This window comes from Perissodus microlepis, chromosome 23 (genome assembly GCF_051167445.1).
Source record: "Perissodus microlepis isolate ML-2025 ecotype Zambia chromosome 23, ASM5116744v1, whole genome shotgun sequence".
In the NCBI taxonomy this organism is placed as follows: Eukaryota; Metazoa; Chordata; class Actinopteri; order Cichliformes; family Cichlidae; genus Perissodus; species Perissodus microlepis.
Window position 1 is genome coordinate 38,009,439 of NC_140482.1, and position 22,340 is coordinate 38,031,778.

At 38.2% G+C, this 22,340-nt stretch overlaps 2 protein-coding genes across 2 annotated transcripts; both read left to right on the plus strand.

Moving 5' to 3' along the window:
• Nucleotides 1-1,086: 1,086 nt before the first annotated feature.
• fstl3 (follistatin-like 3 (secreted glycoprotein)) lies at nt 1,087-5,904 on the plus strand. The gene is made up of 5 exons (XM_084922276.1): nt 1,087-1,396; nt 1,779-1,964; nt 3,589-3,804; nt 3,899-4,126; nt 4,237-5,904. The coding sequence occupies exons 1-5, from the start codon at nt 1,327-1,329 to the stop codon at nt 4,287-4,289; spliced, it is 753 nt and encodes a 250-aa protein (XP_084778402.1). The 5' UTR covers nt 1,087-1,326; the 3' UTR covers nt 4,290-5,904.
• Nucleotides 5,905-13,958: 8,054 nt separating this feature from the next.
• LOC146362087 (E3 ubiquitin-protein ligase RNF126-like) lies at nt 13,959-22,094 on the plus strand. Its single transcript, XM_084920450.1, has 9 exons — nt 13,959-14,076; nt 17,424-17,482; nt 18,099-18,159; nt 18,675-18,910; nt 19,032-19,100; nt 19,190-19,259; nt 19,380-19,473; nt 19,802-19,917; nt 20,031-22,094. The coding sequence occupies exons 1-9, from the start codon at nt 13,999-14,001 to the stop codon at nt 20,214-20,216; spliced, it is 969 nt and encodes a 322-aa protein (XP_084776576.1). The 5' UTR covers nt 13,959-13,998; the 3' UTR covers nt 20,217-22,094.
• Nucleotides 22,095-22,340: the final 246 nt, after the last annotated feature.

Sequence of the window (22,340 nt, forward strand, 5' to 3'; positions counted from 1 at the left end):
TGCTACCTCCATTTCCCCCTCAACCATCAAAAGGGAACATTAAAAATAAAGCTGTGACAGACAAATGGGCAGACTCGCATAACTTTGTCATTACCTCTCAGTGTCAGGGGGTGAATGAGTGCAGGAAAGGAGGAAAAGCAGAGCAGATGTCCTGATCTGACACAGTATTAATATAGATTAGGCTCTACTCGCTCCTAGTGTGCCATTTCTAAAGACTGGGTGGTGTTACATGAACATTGTTGTCCCTGCGCTTGACAGATATTGTATATATGTCCACATTTTAAATTTTTTTTTTATTGAATGTTTTCAGTCTCGCTGCTTGTGGCTGTCTGTGTTTGATCGTAGATTAGCAATGAAAGGACAGACATGTATGTCATAGTTTTGTTTATTGAACTTGATATATTGCCCAAGGGCAGACCACCTTCACTCCCACTCTTTCCTTCGTCTCTCAGTATTATTCTAACCGCAGCTGTACAGCGAAACATAAGCATTCATTGATAAACCCAGACAGTCAACAAAATAAGGAATGACAGTGCTGGCGAGGCAAATTGCTTCATGTATTCGGATTTGCTAGATACATATAATTATAGGCACTGGATAATAATTTGCAGCTTTGTTGTGGGGAACTTTTGCCTTCTGCTGGATTTACACTACAGAAAAAACAGTTTAGGGTCACTTCAAAAGAACAATGAGATAAGAAATAAGTGTGCCATTTCAATGGGCCATGTTCCAAAACCACACAGAGCAGCCGATAGAAAGAAAAAGGAGAATAAGTATCTCCAAGCTGTGCCCCATTAAAGGCAAAATGAAATTATACAAAGTAAAACATATTGGACCCCAACGAGCAACAAAAAGGTCACATCCAAAGGTTCATCTTTTAATTAATAGTATATAAGGAAACACTGCTGTCTTTAGAAAAACTTAATGTTTTATAAGGAAAAGGCTATTAAAAAACAAGCCCTTTTCATGATTTTTATTATTTTGTGTGGTGTAAAAAGGTTTTGTGAGGTCATATAAGTGCCCTCCGTCTAGTGCTGCAGGGCATGGATCATTTCCCGACTCTGGAAATTGAGTCAGAGTCAAACTGTGTCCTGCCCTGGCTTATTACTGGCTGAGAGGATCGCCCATCCCAGCAGCATAAATATTTATACAGAGGGGGAACGACATCACTTATTCACAACACATTCATTCACTTAAGGCAGAGCTACTTGCAAAGTTAACTCAGAGTGATCAGCTCTATTTGCCAAAGGACCATCACCTTTTCTTCTAGGTGTTTGCTGAGACAACCTTTTGAGAAGAAGTTTTTAAACTAACTCAGAATACACAATGAACGTTTTGATTTCAGTTTTGGGGGTGATTCTCGCTTTCTGTCAGATTGGGAGGAATCCTGTTAGTGGTGAGTAGATGTTTTCCATTTTTTCCATATTTTGAACAAAATGTCCTATGCTTTAAAAATCATGGCAGAAATGTTGGTAAAATGATCACTGTGAAAGAAGGATTTTGACAAAACCCCAATCCATTTTTCTCCTGCTTTGCATGTACATTTTTGTAAATTCGAAATAAGCTATTTACTACTGATATGTGTTAAAAACTCCTGACATATGTAATATATAGTTTTCTAGATGGTATAATATTTTTAAAAAGACAAAGATTTGTGACAAGACTTATGAAGTGTGATTGACAATCGTTCATAATAACATGATACACTTCCTAAGTGTTCCTGTAACAAAGATAAATATTCCTATAATAATTAACGTCTGTTATGGCACCATCTCCAGCTGGGATGTGCTGGCTGCAGCAGAGTCAAGATCAAAGGTGCGACATGGTGCTGATGAGAGGGGTGACCAGGGAGGAGTGCTGTGCCGGGGGACGCCTGGACACAGCGTGGTCCAACACCAGCCTGCCCATGAATGAAGTCAGCCTGCTGGGCTTCCTGGGTATTGTCTCCTGTAAACCATGCAAAGGTAAACAAACCATTAAGAAAGTAATGAGTTGCATCTGCCAAGTATAAGAAGCAAGTTGCATGTACTGCTCTTAGTCACTGCCATTAACTGTAAAAAGATGCTGCCTAATTCTTAACAGTCATATTCTTTCAAATATTTACTGCGCTTGGTCTGCTACTGTAGTTAGTTTAAGGTGAGTACATGGAATAACAGCTGATACCCTAGATATAATTTGCGCACTTAAAAACAAAGCTTAAATATCATTGGGTTTTGATTAATACACTGGGGATTCCATTGCATAATGTAACAATTGTGTCTCTTGGAGAGAGTTTGTGAAGGTCCATTTGAGTCATTTGTGAGATATTTACACAATGAGTTCCCAGTGCAGCTTTCTAACAAATTGCAGACGAGGATCAAGGAGAGGCATTATACAAAACTCCTGCTGTCCTGAGAAGCTTCCTGCCATGGAATTTCTGCAAGGTTCATTCAGGTTCACTTGCAGATAAATTCTGTTTTCATAAGCAGAACTTGTATGTGAACAATGTTTTTTCTTTTCTTTCCATGTTTATAAGTTCCACTAAAAAGACAAGACTAGCTACTGGCATTTTTGGATACACTCAGCCCCATGTTTGCCTTGGTGTGTCACATGGCTCATCATGGAGAAGTTGAGATGTGAATTCTGTTTAGATAAATTTTAAATAAGCAGAAAGAACACAGTTAAAGCTTTGTTAAAATGCCTCTTGCATAAAATAAACCACTGTAACTCATGGGGAATTAATGAGGCTGGTGGAAACCAAAGCTAGTTAAAAAGGAGTCCTGTTTTCTTTCACAAACAGGAAAATGTTTTCCTGCATTCTGAAATTTGCCCAGACACCTGGGAATCATAATGTCCTGCGCTATTTTGATAGTTTGGATTTCTGTAGGAGGAAAACATCAATATTTTCAACCATGTTGTGTCATGCCAAATAAATAACAACCAATAGCTAGCAACTCTGGACATTAGTGGCATATGCAGAGGACATGAAGAGAAGGTGTACAGACAGCAAGACAGAAAGGGAGAGATTGAAATCAACCATAGAAACAGACCAGGGGAGTCGAGCAATGAAAACACAGCTTTGAAATAAAACAGGATATTAAAGTACTGTTGGAGACAGGAAATAAGTTCCCGATTGTTTACAGAATCCTCGGGACTCGGAGCTCATCAGGAATCATCTCCACAGACTCAGAAACCCGGGAAGAGACCTGTATCCACTGTCTCATGTTGATTTTGCGCTAGGATTACAGATCGTCCTGTGCTTTGACATTATGAGGTGTCGGAATAGCCTGTAGCTTCCTCGTTTTTCAGCCTGTAAACTTTCCTGACAGCTTTTTGAACTCCTTCCTCACAGCCTCCGCACAGTCTGTGTGCAGCCATACACAGATCTGTTATGAAAACACGCCAGCCTCACATTCCATCGGGCGAGACACCTCTGTGTGTAACGGTCAATAAAGAGATGTGATTATTATAAATATTGTGCAAGGTGGGAATTGTGTTGTGATCTGGGAAAAAACCCAGGTTTCCAGCTTGTTTTGTATGAAAACGCAGGTGAATCACCTGATGTCTGCAGACTTGTTAATATGGTAACATTACACTGTGCTTTTGTAGAGACATGTGAGGGAGTCAGATGTGGTCCCGGGAAGGTTTGCAAGATGAAGACAGGAAGGCCTCAGTGTGTTTGCTCTCCAGACTGCTCTCACATTACCCGGAGGCATCCTGTGTGTGGCAGCGATGGAAAGACATATAAGGATGAGTGTTCTCTGCTTATGGCGCGCTGTATGGGACACCCAGACCTTGAGGTCATGTACCACGGAGAGTGCAGAAGTAAGTTCATCCTTTCCTGGAAGCTAAGCTGTTTTGTTCTTAAGCATTCCAGTTCTGTTGCCCTAATGCCTTTTATTTTTCTTTATTTCCCCAGAGTCGTGCTCCAGTGTTGTGTGTCCAGGAACTCACACCTGCGTGACCGACCAGACCAACAGTGCTCACTGCGTCATGTGCCGCACTGCACCTTGCCCAATACCCATGCCGTCTGAGCACCGTATCTGTGGTAATGACAACGTCACTTACCCAAGCGCCTGCCACCTCCGCCGGGCTACCTGCTTCCTCGGCCGCTCCATAGGAGTCCGCCACTATGGCCACTGCAACAGTAAGATTGCGCAAACACCTGCCAGCTTCTACTTTTTACCTGTCTTTACATTGCTGTGACATTGTTTGCTACAATAAAGTCATTTATGGCTCTTTTTTTGTTTGTTGCAGGTCCACCTCGGAAATTTCACATGTTGGATGGCAGTGAGGAAAACGCAGTCTAGATGGTCGATTCCTGACGCAGCCCCTTTTTGCAGGATATGACCCAATCAAAAAACATTTTTGCTCCACTAGCTTCCCATAAGGAACTTTTTTTTTGACAATCACTCCCCCCTCCCCCCTTTCTACATATTAATGGTAGATGTGATATGAGACACCTCTGTTGGAAGAGAGGTGTTTAATAACACACACATGCCTCTAAAAAGCTATTTTTTGTTAACTATGTTTCAGTTTGGAAAGTGGAGGCAGATGAATGCATTTGTCATGAGACAGATATATCTCATGAGCTCTTTGGGAGATGTGTGCATATTGTAAATAGAATACCAGTACTATTTATTGGAGAAGGTATTAAAACTCTATTTATGTTTTTTAGCCTGGTAAAAAAAAAAAATGAAAGTAAAAGAAAAAACAAAAATAGTATACCCTATGAAAGCTCTTTGTGGCGGGGCGTGGCCTGCGATGCTGTGCAGGAAGGTGGACGCGCCTGCATGGCATGGCAGGCCACGCCCTGCCACACTCATGCAAAAAAAAAAAAATGTATTTATTGTTTGTTTGTTTTTTTAATGTACATATATATATATATGAAGTCACTGGGTTTGGCATTTTACAAATATTTTACAGTTTTAAAGGCTCCATTCCCCACAAACAAACATTTTCCCTCAAGTTAATGGAAAGCAAAGCTAATTTTTTCGAAAGCTGATGCTATTTTGTCGTCTGTTGATGTGGGTTCAATTCACCACAAACAACAACGTGGCAACTACAGTTCAGCTGCATATACTTCATTTAGGGTGGTGAGGACGGGGTTCAGTCTAAACAAATCTGTATAGTCTCTATTCCCCCCTACACATGTTTACTCTGAATCCCAGGCCAAACTCTTGACCACCCGCTGATCACCGAAATTAACAGTTTTGTTGTGTTTCTGGGAGTCTCACAAGGCTGTTGGTACAACCCAGAGCCCTCTACAATACCTCCTCTGTTGAATGCTTTTTTTTGTTTTGTAAAATATTTTTTGTACGTCATGCAAGTTAGTTCTGATGCTGTTTTGCTGCTTTGATTTGTTTTGAATTTTTTTTTTGTTTAAATAACTTACAGGACAGACAAATGTAATTAGCAGCGCCTGACTTAAAGGAAAATTAAATTTGTCTGGGAATGAAGTACAATTTGGACCAATTGAAAATACCTGATTATATTGCTATCAGAGTCAATCTGCCATAATACTGCACACATCTACACAAGTGAAAGTAGTCAAGTGATCCAATTCAACATATTAAACTCAAAGCAGATGCCTGGATCCTCTAAACAGCCTTAATAGTGTACTTTGAAACATGTTAACTTTCCTTCTGTAAATAACAATCTCAAGTGTACCACCTACCCGTGTACCTACTGTGAACTTTGAATGACAAATGCATTAACATATTTTTGTACTGCCGTTGTAAAACAACTTAAAGTTTCATGTGTCACAGTGCGTCTTCTTTCTTTAGAAATCAAAATAATTGTTCTTTTCCAAGCTGCCTTGTTATACCTTGTTATTGCCTCAATTGTAATTTAATAACAGTACTTTACGCATGTGAAACAGCATCTGACATGTATTTGATGATATATAAATTTTTCTTAACTGTGTCACCGTCTTAATCACTTCAGCCAAATGAGATCATACTTGCACCCTTAAACAGAACTCATCAGCTGGGGTTTAGGGTGGTGGATCAGGCTCCAGCAGCCAGACAGAGGCTGTCAGTTTATGTGTGCTGTGGTTAGACCTCGTCTTCTGTGCGTGCAGTGGGTGAGTTGCCTTTCTGACATCCCTCGCAAGGCCACATGCGAGAGGAAAGAGAGAATGAAATCCAGCCTGTCCAGCTTTCCTCCTGTCTCCTCAGGGATATCCCCCGTTCTAGAAAAGGCGGGACGGGTCAGGGGGACGAAGGGTAAAGGAGCTAAGGATTGAATGTTTCGAAGTACTGAGGCCTTGATACTGACTCACTTTCCTGTATAAAGTACCTCCCTTGTTTTTCTGTTTCTAGCCTTCCTCTTCTGAATTCTGCACTCCGCCATGCAGCAGCATCTGGTTCAACTTTAGGCAGATGTTTATATTCCTGTCCAAGTACCCTTTTATTACACTGGGAATGGAATTAGATGTTTTGTTAGTCCAAACAGGGCAAATAATAATGCCACAGCAAAGCTGTTGTTGTGCCCACTCGTAAAATGTGTTGCTTTTTCAGAAATGTACATTTTAACATCGTTAGTATACTGTGTATAAAAAGACCCAAACTAATTCAAATAATTTGACTCTGGCATTCCTGCATACACATATTGGTCAGCTTTTGTCATCGAGCAAACAGCCATGATCTCAATATGGTTTACTAGAGTTTTATAGACAAAAGAGGTAGCTAGTGTAGCTACTAAGCCAGTTTAGTTTTCCATTATTAATGTGGAATTCATGTTGCCGTAGCCAAAGTAAAGTAAAGTCTATCCCCAGCTCTGTATGGTGTCAAAAAATGAGAAAATATCCTTAATACTGTCATCCCAGGTGAAAAGTTCTGCCTTCTACTTGCGAAGAAAGTTGGAGTGGAGCTGAAACAGCTTGCATTTTCTATATGTTAATATATTATAACTTTTAACCAACTAGTAACATATTTGTGTAATAAATATTTTTTTAAAATTCCCACACCTTTGCCATCTATATTATTTACGTTTAAAATATGGCACCCCCACAAGAATTTGTAATGAATGTCTACCGCAATAAAGAATTTGCCACACTTTTGAGGCACATATGTTGACATACCTGTGGTCTCCCCGTAAAATACACAAGTGGAAAACACAGCGAGAGAGGAGTTTTGGTTCACGTGTGCTGACTAACTATGCTCATTTAGGTACATTTTGTTTAAAACTAATTTTAAAAAAAATGTTGTTGTCATTATGACTGTGTAACATCTTCACCAGGAACAGCCTGGACATCATTACCACATAGGCCTCCAGCTGATGTCGGATATGTTGGGCCTGTGTCATAGCAGTGGTGGTAATAACATAACCACAGAGTAAACCTATGAGCCATTTCAGAGCAATTCTAATTACATCTACCGCTGAACCTCAGGAATGCTGTGCCCACTTTGCTCCATATTTCATTCCTTTTACTACATGTTATGGTTTGTGGTGTATCCAAAGAGGTGTTAGCCTTGCTTCCCCTGGAACACGGTTTTGTGTGTGTGTGTGTGTGTGTGTGTGTGTGTGTGTGTGTGTGTGTGTGTGTGTGTGTGTGTGGGTGGATGTTAGTGTGTGTGGGTGTGAGTATGGATTCATCTCTGCTGTTGAAGCTCACCTGTTATGACCAAGGGAAAAGTCATACACGTTACATCAGAGCCCCTTGGTGAGTTGTTTATATCCCTCCAAACACATGGGCTATAATGTGACGCCCACACTGAAATTTGAAGGATGCGTCATCATCCTGTTCTGATATGTCGAGCTTCTTTCTCAACGACGTCCACATGGTATCATTTCCTCCAACTTGCCATACTACTTCCAGTAACAGCCAACATTTAGATCTGAAACAATGTTGTGATGAAACCCAGTGCTGTGAAGTGTTTTGGAGACCACCCACTCTCTGGATCGCGCCACTGGATTGTAAACATCTCCATCCCACAGCTGAAACTAATAGATATCAGATCCATCACTCCATCAGAAAATATCTGCCTCACACAGTATTTCCCAGAGCTGTTCTGTTACATGGCAAGTCTTTCAAATTTCCACATGTGCGCAATATTTTACGTCTGTAATAGTTTATTATGCTGACACAATAGCCAGTGCATCAGCCTTTTAGTTTAGACTTTTAAATTACAGATGATGTTTTATATATTTCTTGGGAAAGCTTTTTGCTTTTTATTGCTTATCTGGAGTAACATGTTCTTTAGAAGCAAAATAATCTATCTGTCAGGGAACATATCACTGCTGATTATAACTCACTAAAGAGCCTTTATAATAAACAGCAATTAATAATAATTAGGCAATGTTTAGAAGTTTTGTTTCATGCCGTAGAAGTGTTATTTCAAAGCTGATTTTCAGAGATTATTTGTGGATGTCAGGTAAAGATAATGATGTCCAGAAAAATCCCCCAAAAGTTCTGAGAAACGTCTGCAATCACCAAAGCCACTTTCTTTGAGTCATTTGAGGCAACAGTAATGTAAAACTGCAGGCAAGTGTAGTGCAAAACAACAGCATTATCCAAGTACTGATCATCAACAACAAATCAGCAGAGTTAGGAAGTTGTGTAAATGCTAATTGTCCCAAATTATTCCTGGTGAATTGTTTCACTTCCTCATCATGACCTCTGGCTTCTCTGTGGGCTCTGCGTGTGGTCTGGCCATATGTACTAGGAATCACAGGGAGAAACCGGACAAGCAAAATATACAGTAAGATTCTCTGAAAAATATAATTCCAGACATAATTATGAAATATTGATCCCTGATGAGTTCACTATTATATTCAAAAAACTATTGAGGGAATGTCTAGTCGTGGTTTTTAAAGTCTCCGGGAGCATTTATGCTGGGAAAATAGGCGCTTGTTGTTTCGCTGCCTTGACATTTGACAAGGTAAGTAAATTAGCTCTGGTTTGGGTTTGTGCTGAAATATCACACTGCACAAGTGAAAAATCAGTCAAGTGTGATAATGGGGCTCTATTACATTCCTAACCTTGACTCAAATGAAGTCCAATTGTGCTGTTTGAGGCTTGGAGAGCTACCAGACCACGGCCAGTTTCACATCAGCTTTTCAGGTGGCTCGCTTACAGAAACAAGAGTGAAATACCTTTTTTTATTAGCTTTGGCCAGCTACCTGCTTGTTTATCATGGAAAGTTGGATAGTTATGATGGAAAATTGCTTGAGCATTTATGTGCTGTCGTGTGTTACAGCATACCATGTAAATTCAGTAAAGATGAAAATGGAAAAGTTGCCTTTTCATTTCATTTCTCCAGCTCATTAGGAACTTCTGCAATAGCCACCAGGACACACCTAATTAAATCACCTGTTCAGAGCACCTTTGTTAGCTGAAGAAAAATGTACCAACGACAAGCTCGGGAGATTCATATGGCATCTATTCCCCAGAATGCTAAGCTTAACATCTTATAAACAAACAGATGGTTTAAATGAACTGACACCGTGTTTAGCGGACACTCTAGCGGTGTATAGCATACGCTTTTGCTGGTACGAGACACACAAACATTGTTGATGCTCTATGTGTATTATGGCACTCTGTAGTTTCATTCATGCAGACAGACATACAATACCTTTACACATCTATACAAAACATGTAAAAGCCATGGACCTTTCTACATAACAGAACAATATAGTGACCTTGATGTCACCCACTGGTTTGTGGACTCTGCATTTAAAGTTTGGGGTGTAGCATTATGGCTGTCACCAGAGGCGGCTACATTTGAGCGAGAAGTGAGGGTGCTATGTTTTCTATGCTATGGACTGGTTAGCAACATTTACTATGTATGGGTGAAAACGCACCTACTCAGATATTTTCTAATTAATACTAAGTAACACACAAATGAAATGCTTAAATTTCCATCCTTCCCTTTTCTTCCAATTATTTAATTCAGGTCACGGTTGGGTTACAGCCTATCCCAGCTGTCATAGGGTGAGACGTAGGTTACGCCCTGCACGGCTCGGCAATCTGCTGCAGGGTTACTTGAATTTCACTCACCAGATTTCTTGGATGAAGAATCTGTGCAATCAGGCAGCACACTGGTATTTGCCAGCTAACTGCATTAAATAAGCTCTAGAAGCCATTAGCACAAATAACACTGTCAAGATATCCAGGTTAGCGGCTTCCAATAGCTGGGGTGACTATCAGACATAGGTTTTTTTGTTTGGTTTCTTTGTACCAAGTATTTAAAAAAAAAAAGTTTTAAAAAGGTATAGTGATATTCTTTAGTGTGATGTGGGGGGATTAACTTGCTTTATGTCTCAAAGTCTCAACTCTGGATTTCCCACTTTACCCAACTCATAACATTTAGTCATTAAACTAGAACATCTAGATGATGTATTTGTACTGTCTCTTTGACAAACTTGTTAAACTCCAGCAGCTTGAGTGATTCACACATGGCTTATGTTCTCTTTGTAGCACATTCAGTGGTTCTGAGACTGTATTCAGCAACCTATTACCTACATGGTTTCTTTATTGTAAACTGTAACTGTAGCTTCTTTCCTCACTGTATCAATACCCACTTAGATTTGAATATACTCTTCATTCCTCATGGAGAATGAGTGACTCAGTGACTCTTCCTTTCCAATCATACGAGCAAACCCAAAATTTCTATGTTGAAGTTTATGCAGGAAATGATTACAGTTTTTTTTCCTGTGGTAACACTGATGTTTGACCAGGCAAATGTATGACAGTTCATCCAGTGGTTCTTTAACAGAAAAATAGAAATAAAAATGTAATGGTGGTTCTTGAGGAAAAAATCAGGAGGATCCAAAGTTAGATGGCAAAAGTCAGGAGCCCTGAAGCAAATACTAAAAGACACTGATTGGGTCAAGGGCATAAAAAACACACTCTTAATGATCAGGACTGATTACCACGACTTAATGCAACAACTGCTTAATGAAACCAGACAAAATCAAAGTTTGCCAAAACATCTGCAGTTACCACAAACACTCCACTACAACAAGTAATTTGAAACTAAGTAGCTAATTGTACACATGTGTTCCTCTAGCAACATCTATATTTTGTTAGCTGCTCAGTGATGTAATCCTAAACACTTATGTACTAATGCTGTACCATGGAGGTTTATCCTGAAACATGCAGAGTGGAAAAACATCGCTGGGATGCCTGCTGTGATTCACATATGATTATAAGCTGTGCATATCTTCATGTTCTTAGACGTACAAGGTTTATTTTGTTAAAGAGAGCTTTGACCATCACTAATGTTTTGGCTGTGTGTGTGTGTGTGTGTGTGTGTGTGTGTGTGTGTGTGTGTGTGTGTGTGTGTGTGTGTGTGTGTAATGCACAAGTTTTGTGACACATGGCATCAGACAGAGTATGTCTGGAGGAAGAGAGAGTCTTCGATGGGTGGGACTGAAAACAAGTGACGCATGACTAAGAGGCCCAGGAAGTTCCAGCAGGCGGCTGTTATTGCTGAGTGTCTGCATGTGTGTGTATTTATGTGTGTATGTTAGTGTGATTCTGGGGCCCCGGGGAACAGTGTGGGGCAATCCTGGCGGGAATGTCTGGAAAAACTTGATGGAGTGACAAAAGCAGCAGTGTCCCTTGCACCATATCTGTCTGCTCCCTTGGCTGCGACACTTTGCTGTCTTTTTGAGTTCAATATAAATTAAGCTATTAAAAGTAGGTCATGAAAATACCAAATATTGTATTTAGGAGTTACTTCATGTGAATGTAAGCATGCAGATTGCACATGACCTCATTCTGACCCACGGTCACTCAGTCCCCAGATTGCATTGCTACAATGAGCATTCAACTGCAATGGCAGTGACGCACTGGGTTCAGGGAGACAATAGCTTACCTCAGTCTGGCAGACATAGCAAACCTCGGTGCTATCAGACTCTCTCTAATCTCAGCCCATGGGACAGTCGTGTCTTTCCTGCTCCCACATGGCCAGATCAGACACAACATCAACCTAGAGAGCACATTAGGAACTAACTAGGTTACATTGTTAGCTTTGCTGTGTGGCAACATCCAGCATTTTTTTCCAGTGATTCACTGTGCCATACCATACTTTAAGCTATTGATTGGTTTACTGACTTTTTTTTTTTTTTGCATAACACATTTACAGATATACATGGTTATTTGTTGTTTGTGCAAAATAGCAAACACTAAACACAAAAAAATACCCGAGGCTGGGTGCATATAGGCCTGCTGTTACCAAGAGCATGAAAGCAAATGTTTTCATGTAAAAATCAGGCCAGAAGGGTTTAGAAACCTGATTGGCCAATGGCTGGTCAGATGGGAACTCCTACTTGCTGTCAACATGTGATGTGACTCCAGACTTATGTGATATGTTTATAGCCATGAGTCTGCTGTTAAGGTAATCTCATTAAGGACACCTGTGTATAATAAAAATATTGCTTACATTTTAGCTGACAACCTCAAAAATAAAAACAGACCTGAAAACAAAATGTAATCAATCATTTTGCTCTCCAGCCCTTATGCAACTATGTGATGTCTGAGACCTTTCACTGCTATCTCAGGGCCACCAGATTGATGAAGAATTTAAAACAACACAACATTTTTTCCTGTGTGAGTGACTACTTATTTTACTGTCTTCTGTCTCGGGTTTGACACTTGATGATATTCCAATAACTGCTGTCAAACACTGACACATGAAAAATACAAAATCCACATTTGATGAAATAGTTTTGTTCAAAAACAGATGCTACAAAACCTTTAAATACTTGGAGCATGCCTGTTGGCTCATAAGGTGGTTGACAGGAATCCAGTGGAAAAGTAGCATGTGTCAAAATAAATCTAGTGTTCTGCCAAATTGCAAAAACACATCTCTGGTTGTCATGTGAAGACGGTGAGCAGGGGGGCAATGAACCTGCAGGGATAACACGAGTTCAGTGGAGACACTGTGTGGTGATACAGATTCACTGGGGGTAATTATATTGACCAGTCTCCAGTTCCTTAAGGCTTTTAAGCTAACATATTAGTATGAATCCTCATTTACAACAGGCAAAAACTAAACTGCATATTTATCATTTATCATGGGACAGAAATGGGAAACTTGTCAAGAGTGAGTAGTATCTTTAGTCACTGGCTACACTGTGAAATACCCTCAAGTCACCACTTGATACACAAAAGCACCACCATGTGGTGGCATTTTGTAAACCACATGTGTGATTTTTTAAAGCACACATTCTAATTGTAATACATACATATATATTTAATAACCAATAACTGTCAGATCTATTCAACCCAACTGCCATAATGATATTTCAGGAGCTCATTCCTAGCATTCTTCATGAAACTATACAATAACTCTTTTTTTGTGTGACAGGCATAAGATTTCACACTCATATTTCTGTATCATACCTTCTTGTAGCTGTTTGTCATATTTATTATGTACATACTATTTATTAATTCAATTTTTTTTTCTCTCTAACTTGTGTTTTTGTTTATTTTTTGTAATCATTTTTGTATATACAATTTTTTTTAATACTTTATCCCACTGCTGTAATGCAATAATTTGCCTTGTGGTTGTGGAATCTATCTATCTATCTATCTATCTATCTATCTATCTATCCTGTCAGTAAGGGAAACTGAATGTTGAGGTTTACCAATGGCAACATTTATGGCACCATCCACAGTCACTATTAACTTAATTCTATCTATGCTATTTTTGTTTTTATTTTTGTATTTTTTATGGCAAAGTTTTTATATGACAGTGTCAGCAGTTCACTGTAATCTACAATGTTTACGTCTATTATTTTTTGGAATATCGAAGTCCAGTAACGTGAATTGTCCCTGTTAAATAAATAAAACTTAACAAATCCATGTAATCTATTACAAAATATTAAACTGACTATAATATTTCATTGCATTCTATGTCGACAATAGCTTTATTAAAACCTCACATTGTAATATTAATTGTTTATGTTCACTCACAAGGTCGGCGTCATTTCTAGCAAGTTCGCGTGGTGTCCTGATTGTCCTTTTCGGTGCTCCGTAGTTTTTCCTCTTTACCTGTTTAGTAGCTAATGATGGCTGAAGCTCCTCCATGGCCCAGCCGGTTTTTCTGTCATAGATGCTCAGCAGAGATCAGTCCTCGGCTTCCCGTAAGTGTAGTGGATAAAAATTGTAGAGAATAAAATTTGGACAAACGGAAAACGCGATGGCATCGGCGGTACTTTCTTATGTATTGTTTTAGTAAGAGGACAACAATTAGCATGCTAACGGTATTAGCAGATTCCTACGATGTAGCGTTTATCTCGCCAACCCTGCCCATTTAGTTAGCTACTCCTCTAAATAGAGGATCGGCTGTTATACAACGTCAAACTGCGTAAGCCTCACTGACAGATGGATTTCTAATTTGTAATATCTTTAAAAAAATGCTGGTCCTTATTTGATGGGATTTCGATGGGTATTAGCCTGACCGCTAGTTACACTTACTAGCAGTAACTAACGGTAGAATTGGAATCTTTATAATTATAGACTTCGGGACTTTCTTATATCGGAAAATTCTTTTCAAACTGAACAGTTTTTTTTAATCGCTTGTGTGCATGTTTCTGTCAGTCCGGCTGAAAGGATCTGTCACAGGATGCTAAACGTGCCGTTTAGAGTGTCAAATATCAGCTAACGGTTTGTGTAGGGTGGTGGAAATGACTTGAAATGTGCTGTTGTGTATGTCTCTAACATGTGAACAACTAGTGACTTTTTATTCTTGGCTTTTTTGAAGGACATAATTCAAGTGTAACTGGTTGCAGTTGTTATTCATTCCACTAGTGTTGGTTGATAATATCGAAAATTGTTCATATTTGTTTTGATATTACTGATATTATATAAATGTATATTACATTGCAATATATACATATTACGATGGATTATATGTAAGCTATATAAACGTATGTGATAAAATTTCATTTTGACCAGTCAGACTTCCACTTCTGTTTTTGATGTCTTCTCAGTTAACTGAGATAAAAACGGGGCACAAGGGACAGAAAATATCTTGAACAGTATTGGGTAATGCAAATTAAACTATACTGAAAATGTGTAGGGAATGACTTTATTCATAATTTTTCCTATTAGAAATATATTTGTAAATGCGATTTTTTGTAACAGATGTTATGAACTTCGTTTATCGTTTTTGTAAACCGTGACAAATGCATGTCAAAAACTTAAAGGAACTCCGGCTATTAAGACATGTTTGCGCTAAAATATGTACTGTGCTTTCAATAAAACATGTGTGATATTAAAATACACCAAATGTTTTCCTTTTAAGCACATTTTATATAAAACCGATTTACCAGTAGGTCGCCATTGTTATTTACTTCTCAATGCACTCTGGGTAGTGATGTCATACGGTTGCACCGCATCCAGTTAGCAGCACACTGGAAATGGCTTCTGTTCAACCTTTCCAGTTTGAACCAGAGCAAACCGAGAGAGAGAATGAAAATAGTCAACCAGCACTTAGTTTAGATGAAGATGAAAACAATCCGCCACACGAGGACGAGAGAGTGAGGGAAAACTACTGGTGCCTATGCGGCTACTGCTTGCCAATGGCAACGGCGACTGAGAGCGTTTGTTGTAAAGCACCAAAACTTTTTGAAGCCGTATGTCTTAATCCAGATGTTCTTTGGGCGGCCCTTGTTAGCCTCCATGACCGGTATCCGGTCTTTAAGTGATAACATTATGACAACACAACATTATGAATCGTGCTTCCGGGCCCAAAGTAGTTCAAGGTTCAAGGGTTCAAGGTTCTTTATTTGTCACATGCATAGTTATACAAGTATAACACACAGTGAAATGTAGCCTGACACGCTCCTCGACATGTGCAAAAATTGGGGGGGGGGGGGTAGAGGAGTCACATTTCAAGTAGTCTGCATTTAATAAGACTGTTGTGTTTTTAACACGTTTCAATGCTTTGTATCTTATTCGATTTAATCTCAACAATCCCCTAAAACAGTCAGTGATCACTGTCGGCTTCTCACGGTTTTTATTACCGCTAATCACTTTAAAGCTCAGTTTTTAAACCCTTATGATGTAACTAGCCCAGCCGATGCAGCAGCAGTATATTAATAACTAACCTTATATTGTGGATGGATTATCTCGGTGGTTCTACCAAATCGTAACCAGGTCACTAATAGGCAAGTTAGTTAATACCGTTGCTACACTTTAAAAAACAAAACAGGTTAGCTGAACGAAAGCACCTATACTACCGACAACCAATGCACGTCATCGTCCCAGAATGCATTGTATGCGAAAAAACATGGCTGCTCCCACGGCTCCAAAATAGTTTTAAACAACAAAGATTTATGAATAACAAAAAAATTGTAGTTATTCTCAAGTATGTTTTTATGTAGTGGATATAATTTGTAACATATTTAGAGTAACTTGTAATAATAGTCGGGGTTCCCTTTAAAAAATAACCCCCTACCCCAATAATTTTTAAACCATGGAACTAAACTGAAATGACCACACTTACTCCAATTAAGTGAGAAAAACTAAAACTATATATATATATATATATATATATATATATCAAAGAGACATCTTTTATTTTTTTTAAGCTGACCTGAAACAGCTCACCTAGAAGGGATCCTACTGCGATGCTCATCTACCGTAGCTAGCTTGTTTTTGATGTGGAGGAGTAGTGGCTTTACTCTGACCCCTACTTTAATGACTGAGCTCCTCATCCTGTCTCAAAGGCTGACCCAAGCCACCCTTCGAAAGAAGCTAATTTCCGCCTCTTGTACGCATGATCTTATTCTTTCAGGCTCTATACCCACGTATAACCATACACAAGTTAATTTATTTATTTATTTATTTATTTTTCCTTTTAGAAACAACAGCAGCACATAGACTGCACTAACACGTCCCACCACATTAGAATAAAATACATTTAAACAACTGTTTTATTTACAGTCCATCACACTTTAAACGAAAGTAATCGGTGAAAATACTTGCAATTGATTTTCTTTTTTTTTAACCAAAACCCTGAAAGTAAGCTTTTCCAGTCTAGGGTATATGTTAAGCATAAGTTGCTTAACATATACCCTGATGTAGCCTGTGGAGTCACTTGCAAATATGTAAGATTTAAATGACAAGCAGTTATGTGATCATTTTTTGATTAAAGGTTAAAGTTGCCTTTTGTCTGTTTTCAGTCTTTTTTTTCTGGATAGCTTGAATGAAAAATAAATTGTATTAATCAATGCTGGCTGCAGATGCATTAACTCTTACAGTTAAAATAGTATGTAGCATTTGCAGATAAATCAATTTATCTCTTTGTAAATTGTGAGTGAGGAAGCAAAGAAAGTATTTTGTAGGGAATAATGTTACATGAATGGCAATAATTATTACACTTCGCAAAGAATGTACATCTTGTTATTAGAATTGAAAGGTTTTTTTTCCTCACAATCAGAGAACAACATTATGTGTTTGCTCATACTACTGTCTTGTTTTACAGGAGTATACATGTCCAAGATGTGAGTCAGGGTTTATTGAAGAACTGCTGGAAGAAAGAAGGTGTGTAAAAAGTGTATATTGAACACAGTTTAACCCTGTGTAAAACAAATTTAGTAGTTTTTGTTGATATATGTCTGTATATTTCCTATTTCTCGAAAGGAACAAAGAAATAAATCACATCATTTCCTAAAGGGATTTTTTAAGTATTCTGATTCTGATTTTATATATATATATATTTATTAGAAAATCAGTAGGATGAGCATTCCATAATTAGTTGTAGATGATGAAATTTAGGAAACCTCCAGTAGCAGAAATAGAAAGCAAACTAATTCACTTGTTTAAATATAAATGTTTCCGTATATGCTTTGCATATACTGTGAAATGGAAGATTGTGTTATTTTCTTCCATTAGAGGGTGGCCTAAAAAATCTAATAACTAATCTGATGTAATCAACATATGGCCATGAGTTTTTGTCCTTTTTTAGGTGTCTTTAATGATGTTATCCTGTAAGTGTTACATGGTAACAGTTTGCAAAAAGTAAATAATCTAGAAAACAAAGTGAAATGGCAGCAAAACATTACAAATATATAAAAGGATAAAAACGTTGACACATGGTCATTTCCTTTGATGTCACTGGGTCTAAACATAACACTCTCAATGATGTTCCCCTGTTTAGTGCTGACAATGGCTCCATGTCTACCATCTCCAGTGGGCCCCAGAATCAACAACCATTTGAGGTTTCTAACCCATTCTTTATTCAGACTCTGTCTTTATCATCTAACCTCCCCCTGTTTTGTACCGCTCTGACTCTGTTATGCACACTATTGTGTAACAGAGTCAGCATTTCTTAAAACTGCTTCCAGTGACGTTTGTGCTAATATGTTATCATGCATGATGAACTTTGTCTTGGAGTTTGCACTTTAACTTTTGAAGCTGCAGTTTTGAGCTTTACAGTGTATTTTATTGAATAATTTGTCTAGCTTTACTTTTCCCTGTTAAAAATAGGCATCAGTAATCTAAAGATTTTTTTAAAAGTGATAGTTACTCAGGCTTTAATGATCAGTAAACAGGGAAATGCTGCAAGTCAGCATTCTGTGACTGTACCATTGGTGAACCTTGACCTAATTATCAACCAAACCATTAACTTTCAAAGTGTTTTTGTATTGAATGTAAAAGTTTGGTGTTTGTATTCCAAAAGCTTCACTTGTTTGTACCAAGTCAGTGTGTTTGCTTTCATTTATTTGTGTCCCAGAATGCGGACCAGCACCTGTTTACATTCCCTTCAGGCTATGGCCAGTTTGCCCTGGGTGTCTTTGATGATAGCTTTGACTTTGGGGCTGGACTCGCAACAGAGGATAACAGGGATGCTGAAAACCGTCGGGAAAGGGAAGCTGCATCTCGGCAACGATATGGTGCCAGGCAACCAAGAAGTCGCCATGGTTCAAGACGACAAGCAGGGAGACACGAGGGAGTTCCCACTTTAGAGGGGTAAAGAGTGCAGATTGTGAAGTGAAGCGGTGTTTTGCTTTGTTTTGTTTGTGCTTGCTGGGCAATTTATTAATATTCCTGCCTCCTACTTTGTCATATCTTTTTATGTTCTTTTTCATAGAATCATTCAGCAGCTAGTAAATGGAATAATTGCACCTACGGCAATGCCAAACATTGGTGTTGGACCCTGGTGAGTTTGTGAAATAGATGTGTTAAAATAGAGTGGAAGTTCACACCAAAATGTGCTTACTTTGTTCTAATGTCCCATTCTTTTTAAAGGGGTGTTCTTCACTCAAATCCTATGGACTATGCCTGGGGTGCTAATGGATTAGATGCTATTATAACACAGGTATTATTTTAGAAACTTTGTTTTTTAAGTGATTGTATTAACATTGTAGATACTCATGCGAATGAAATGTGTCTTTCAATTTATCCTCCTTTCTAATATTCTCCTTTCTTTAATGTTTAGTTATTAAATCAGTTTGAGAATACAGGACCACCACCTGCTGATAGAGATAAAATAAAAAGTCTTCCTACAGTACAAATTACAGATGAGCATGTTGGTAAGTTAAAACAGCTTTGCAGGCTATTGCAAGTATGTCATCAGATTTCAGTTGTTTGACTTATTCTTTTTAATCAAGTATGACTATTTATTTGTAGATTTAAGTAAATAACTTTAGGGTATTCTAAGTCACTATTTTACTTTAAAAATACTAATAATGGGAATATACTTGCTCCTAACTTAACAAATGTTTCCACTGGATATTAAAGAATATGGAGCTTTTCCTGAAAAATAAGTCCTAATGCTATTTGCCTGTCAGTAAAAGTTTCATCCAGAACTAACTGTTGACCTATTTGCACCATATTTAACTATATTTTTTGACATTTCAGCTTCAGGACTGGAATGTCCAGTGTGTAAAGAAGATTACAGTGTTGGTGAAAATGTGAGGCAGCTCCCATGCAATCACATGTTTCACAATGATTGCATAGTCCCTTGGTTGGAACAGGTACTAGACATCACCTATTCAGTATTCTTTACCCTTACAGTAAATATTCAGTTGTTGCTGACTGAAACATTGGGCTAAATGGGACTCTAAAAAGGTTTTATATTTTTCTCCAGCATGACACTTGTCCAGTGTGCAGGAAAAGCTTGAGTGGACAGAACACAGCAACAAACCCTCCAGAACTATCAGGGATGAATTTTACCTCCTCCTCTTCCTCCTCTTCCTCCTCCTCCTCATCATCCTCCTCAACACCCCAGTCCTCAAGTTCAACCAGCAATGAGAACTCCACAGATAATTCGTAGGAAGAACATGTGTCACCCCATGAGCTGTTTTTAGCTCTCAGGCTGCTGTACTTCAGAGCAGTGACCTCCATCCTCTCCCTGCCGAAGGGCCGAAACCTGAGTGCATCTCCCCAGGAGCACTCACGCTGATTCACGGATAAGTGATACATGAGGCCCATGTATTTCTGCCCATCCTGTTGCTCCCACCTTCATCAGGATACTGAACAAAGGAAGGGCAGAGGCCTGGAGTGCACCTTCAGTCAGGGAGGATGCATAGAAGCATGGATACTTAAAGAGGCTTGATCTGCCTGAATCACCTCATACAAGAAGAGAAAAAAAGAATCCAAAGGTAGAAAACTAGAACAAGACAGTTGCTGTTCTTTTTTTATTTCTCATTTTTCAATCTCTTGATTTGTTTGTTTTATGATGACCCACTTTTTTCAGTAAAGCAAGAGAATAATAAAGCTGTCCCTTTTTAAGGAGCATTCATATCTCACATATTAAATGACCCAAAATGCACTATAGTGCACTGCTTAAGCGTGCACTTTGAACTTACATTGAAACAATATTATATCTGACCCCTTTAGCTCTTTAAAAAAAATGACAATAGTTTCTATAATTATTTTATTGTCAACCTGTACTTGCTATTTTAAGATTACCTGAATCACACAGGTACCATTGTTTGCACTTGAAATGATCTGTTAAATTGCAGTAAATTTTTTATCAATTGCCACATACTTCATGATTTATATTTGCAACCATAAAACATGTTTCCACATATGATACACGTGATACGTTTTGAAACATTTCTGTGCATTTTAATTTAAACATAAATATTTTCAAAAGTTGCCAGTTGAATACCTCTTGATTTGCAGTATGATCATGTACAGACAAAACTGTCTAACAGATGAAAATAAAGATGTTTGGGTGCTAGCACTCATTTCCTGCAAGTCATTCTTAGGGTGTGGTTACAATACTCTAAAGGCTTTCCAATAAGTCTTACAACAACAGTGTTTTACGTGTATTCATTTTTTTATACTCTGACTGTGGTGCTGTGGTTTAAAAACTAAATGGTAGTGCAGTAATCATAAAAACTGGGTCATTTTAAAAGAGGAGAGGTTAAAACATACCCTCTTGATACCCTTTTGTTCAAGTACCAAATAAAAAAAAAACTAATGATATGGTGAACTTTTAAGTTGTAAGTTGTTCTGGTTCCCAGTCTAAATTATTTGTTCCTGGACGCCTTCAAAGCTGTCCAGAACAGCCAAGCATCAACCAAGGAACAATGACCCCATTAGTGAGCACTGCTGGACCTGTTTTCAATGCATAATAAGATTTTGTGATAATTTTGTACTTTCAAAGTAAGGCCTGGTCCAAAGGCATGCAGCTAGTAAACAGATTCTATATTAAATCCTTCACTGGTGTACTTGCCTGTCTAATGTTATCAAGAAGCCAATAAATTCTGTTTCCTTTAATTGTTTAGCCATATGGGTGTATTTCCTCTACATTGTACTTCACATCAGGGGTTTTATGTTCAAAGAGGGCATTGTTATGGACAGAACACTGATCTTACTGGAAGACAGATGAATACATATAGCTCAGAGTTTGCTCTCACAAGGGGAAATTACAGATTCATAATCTTTCTTTAAAAAAAAAAACAATACAAAACATTGTTGACCTTGTTTTTTTGCCTTCTAGCTGTGAAGCTGGAATATATGAGGCTTATTAAATATTTGGTTGCTGTAGATTCAGTGGTTCTGGTGCCGGTTAAAAGTCTAGACTTATGATTTTAAAAAAAAGACAATGTGAATATGTAGTGGCTTTATTTTTCTAGAGCTGCAGGTTTTGCAAATCTTTTAATAACAGAAACCTGAATAAAATGAAAATATTTAAATATTTCATGTTGGAGTATTTTTTATATTTCCAGAAGAATTATCTCATTTAATCCCCGCGACCCTGAAAAGGATAAGCAGAAGTGAATGGATGGATGGATTATCTTATTTAAATGTTATTTAATATTAATTCCAAAACTCCATTTGTTTTTACTCTAGCCATTTACCTGTGAAGAACAGCCTGCGTTTAGGTTGGATGTGTTTTCCCAAACAAAACTAGTTGAAATTTTTTATTCTTCTTCTAATGTCTTTT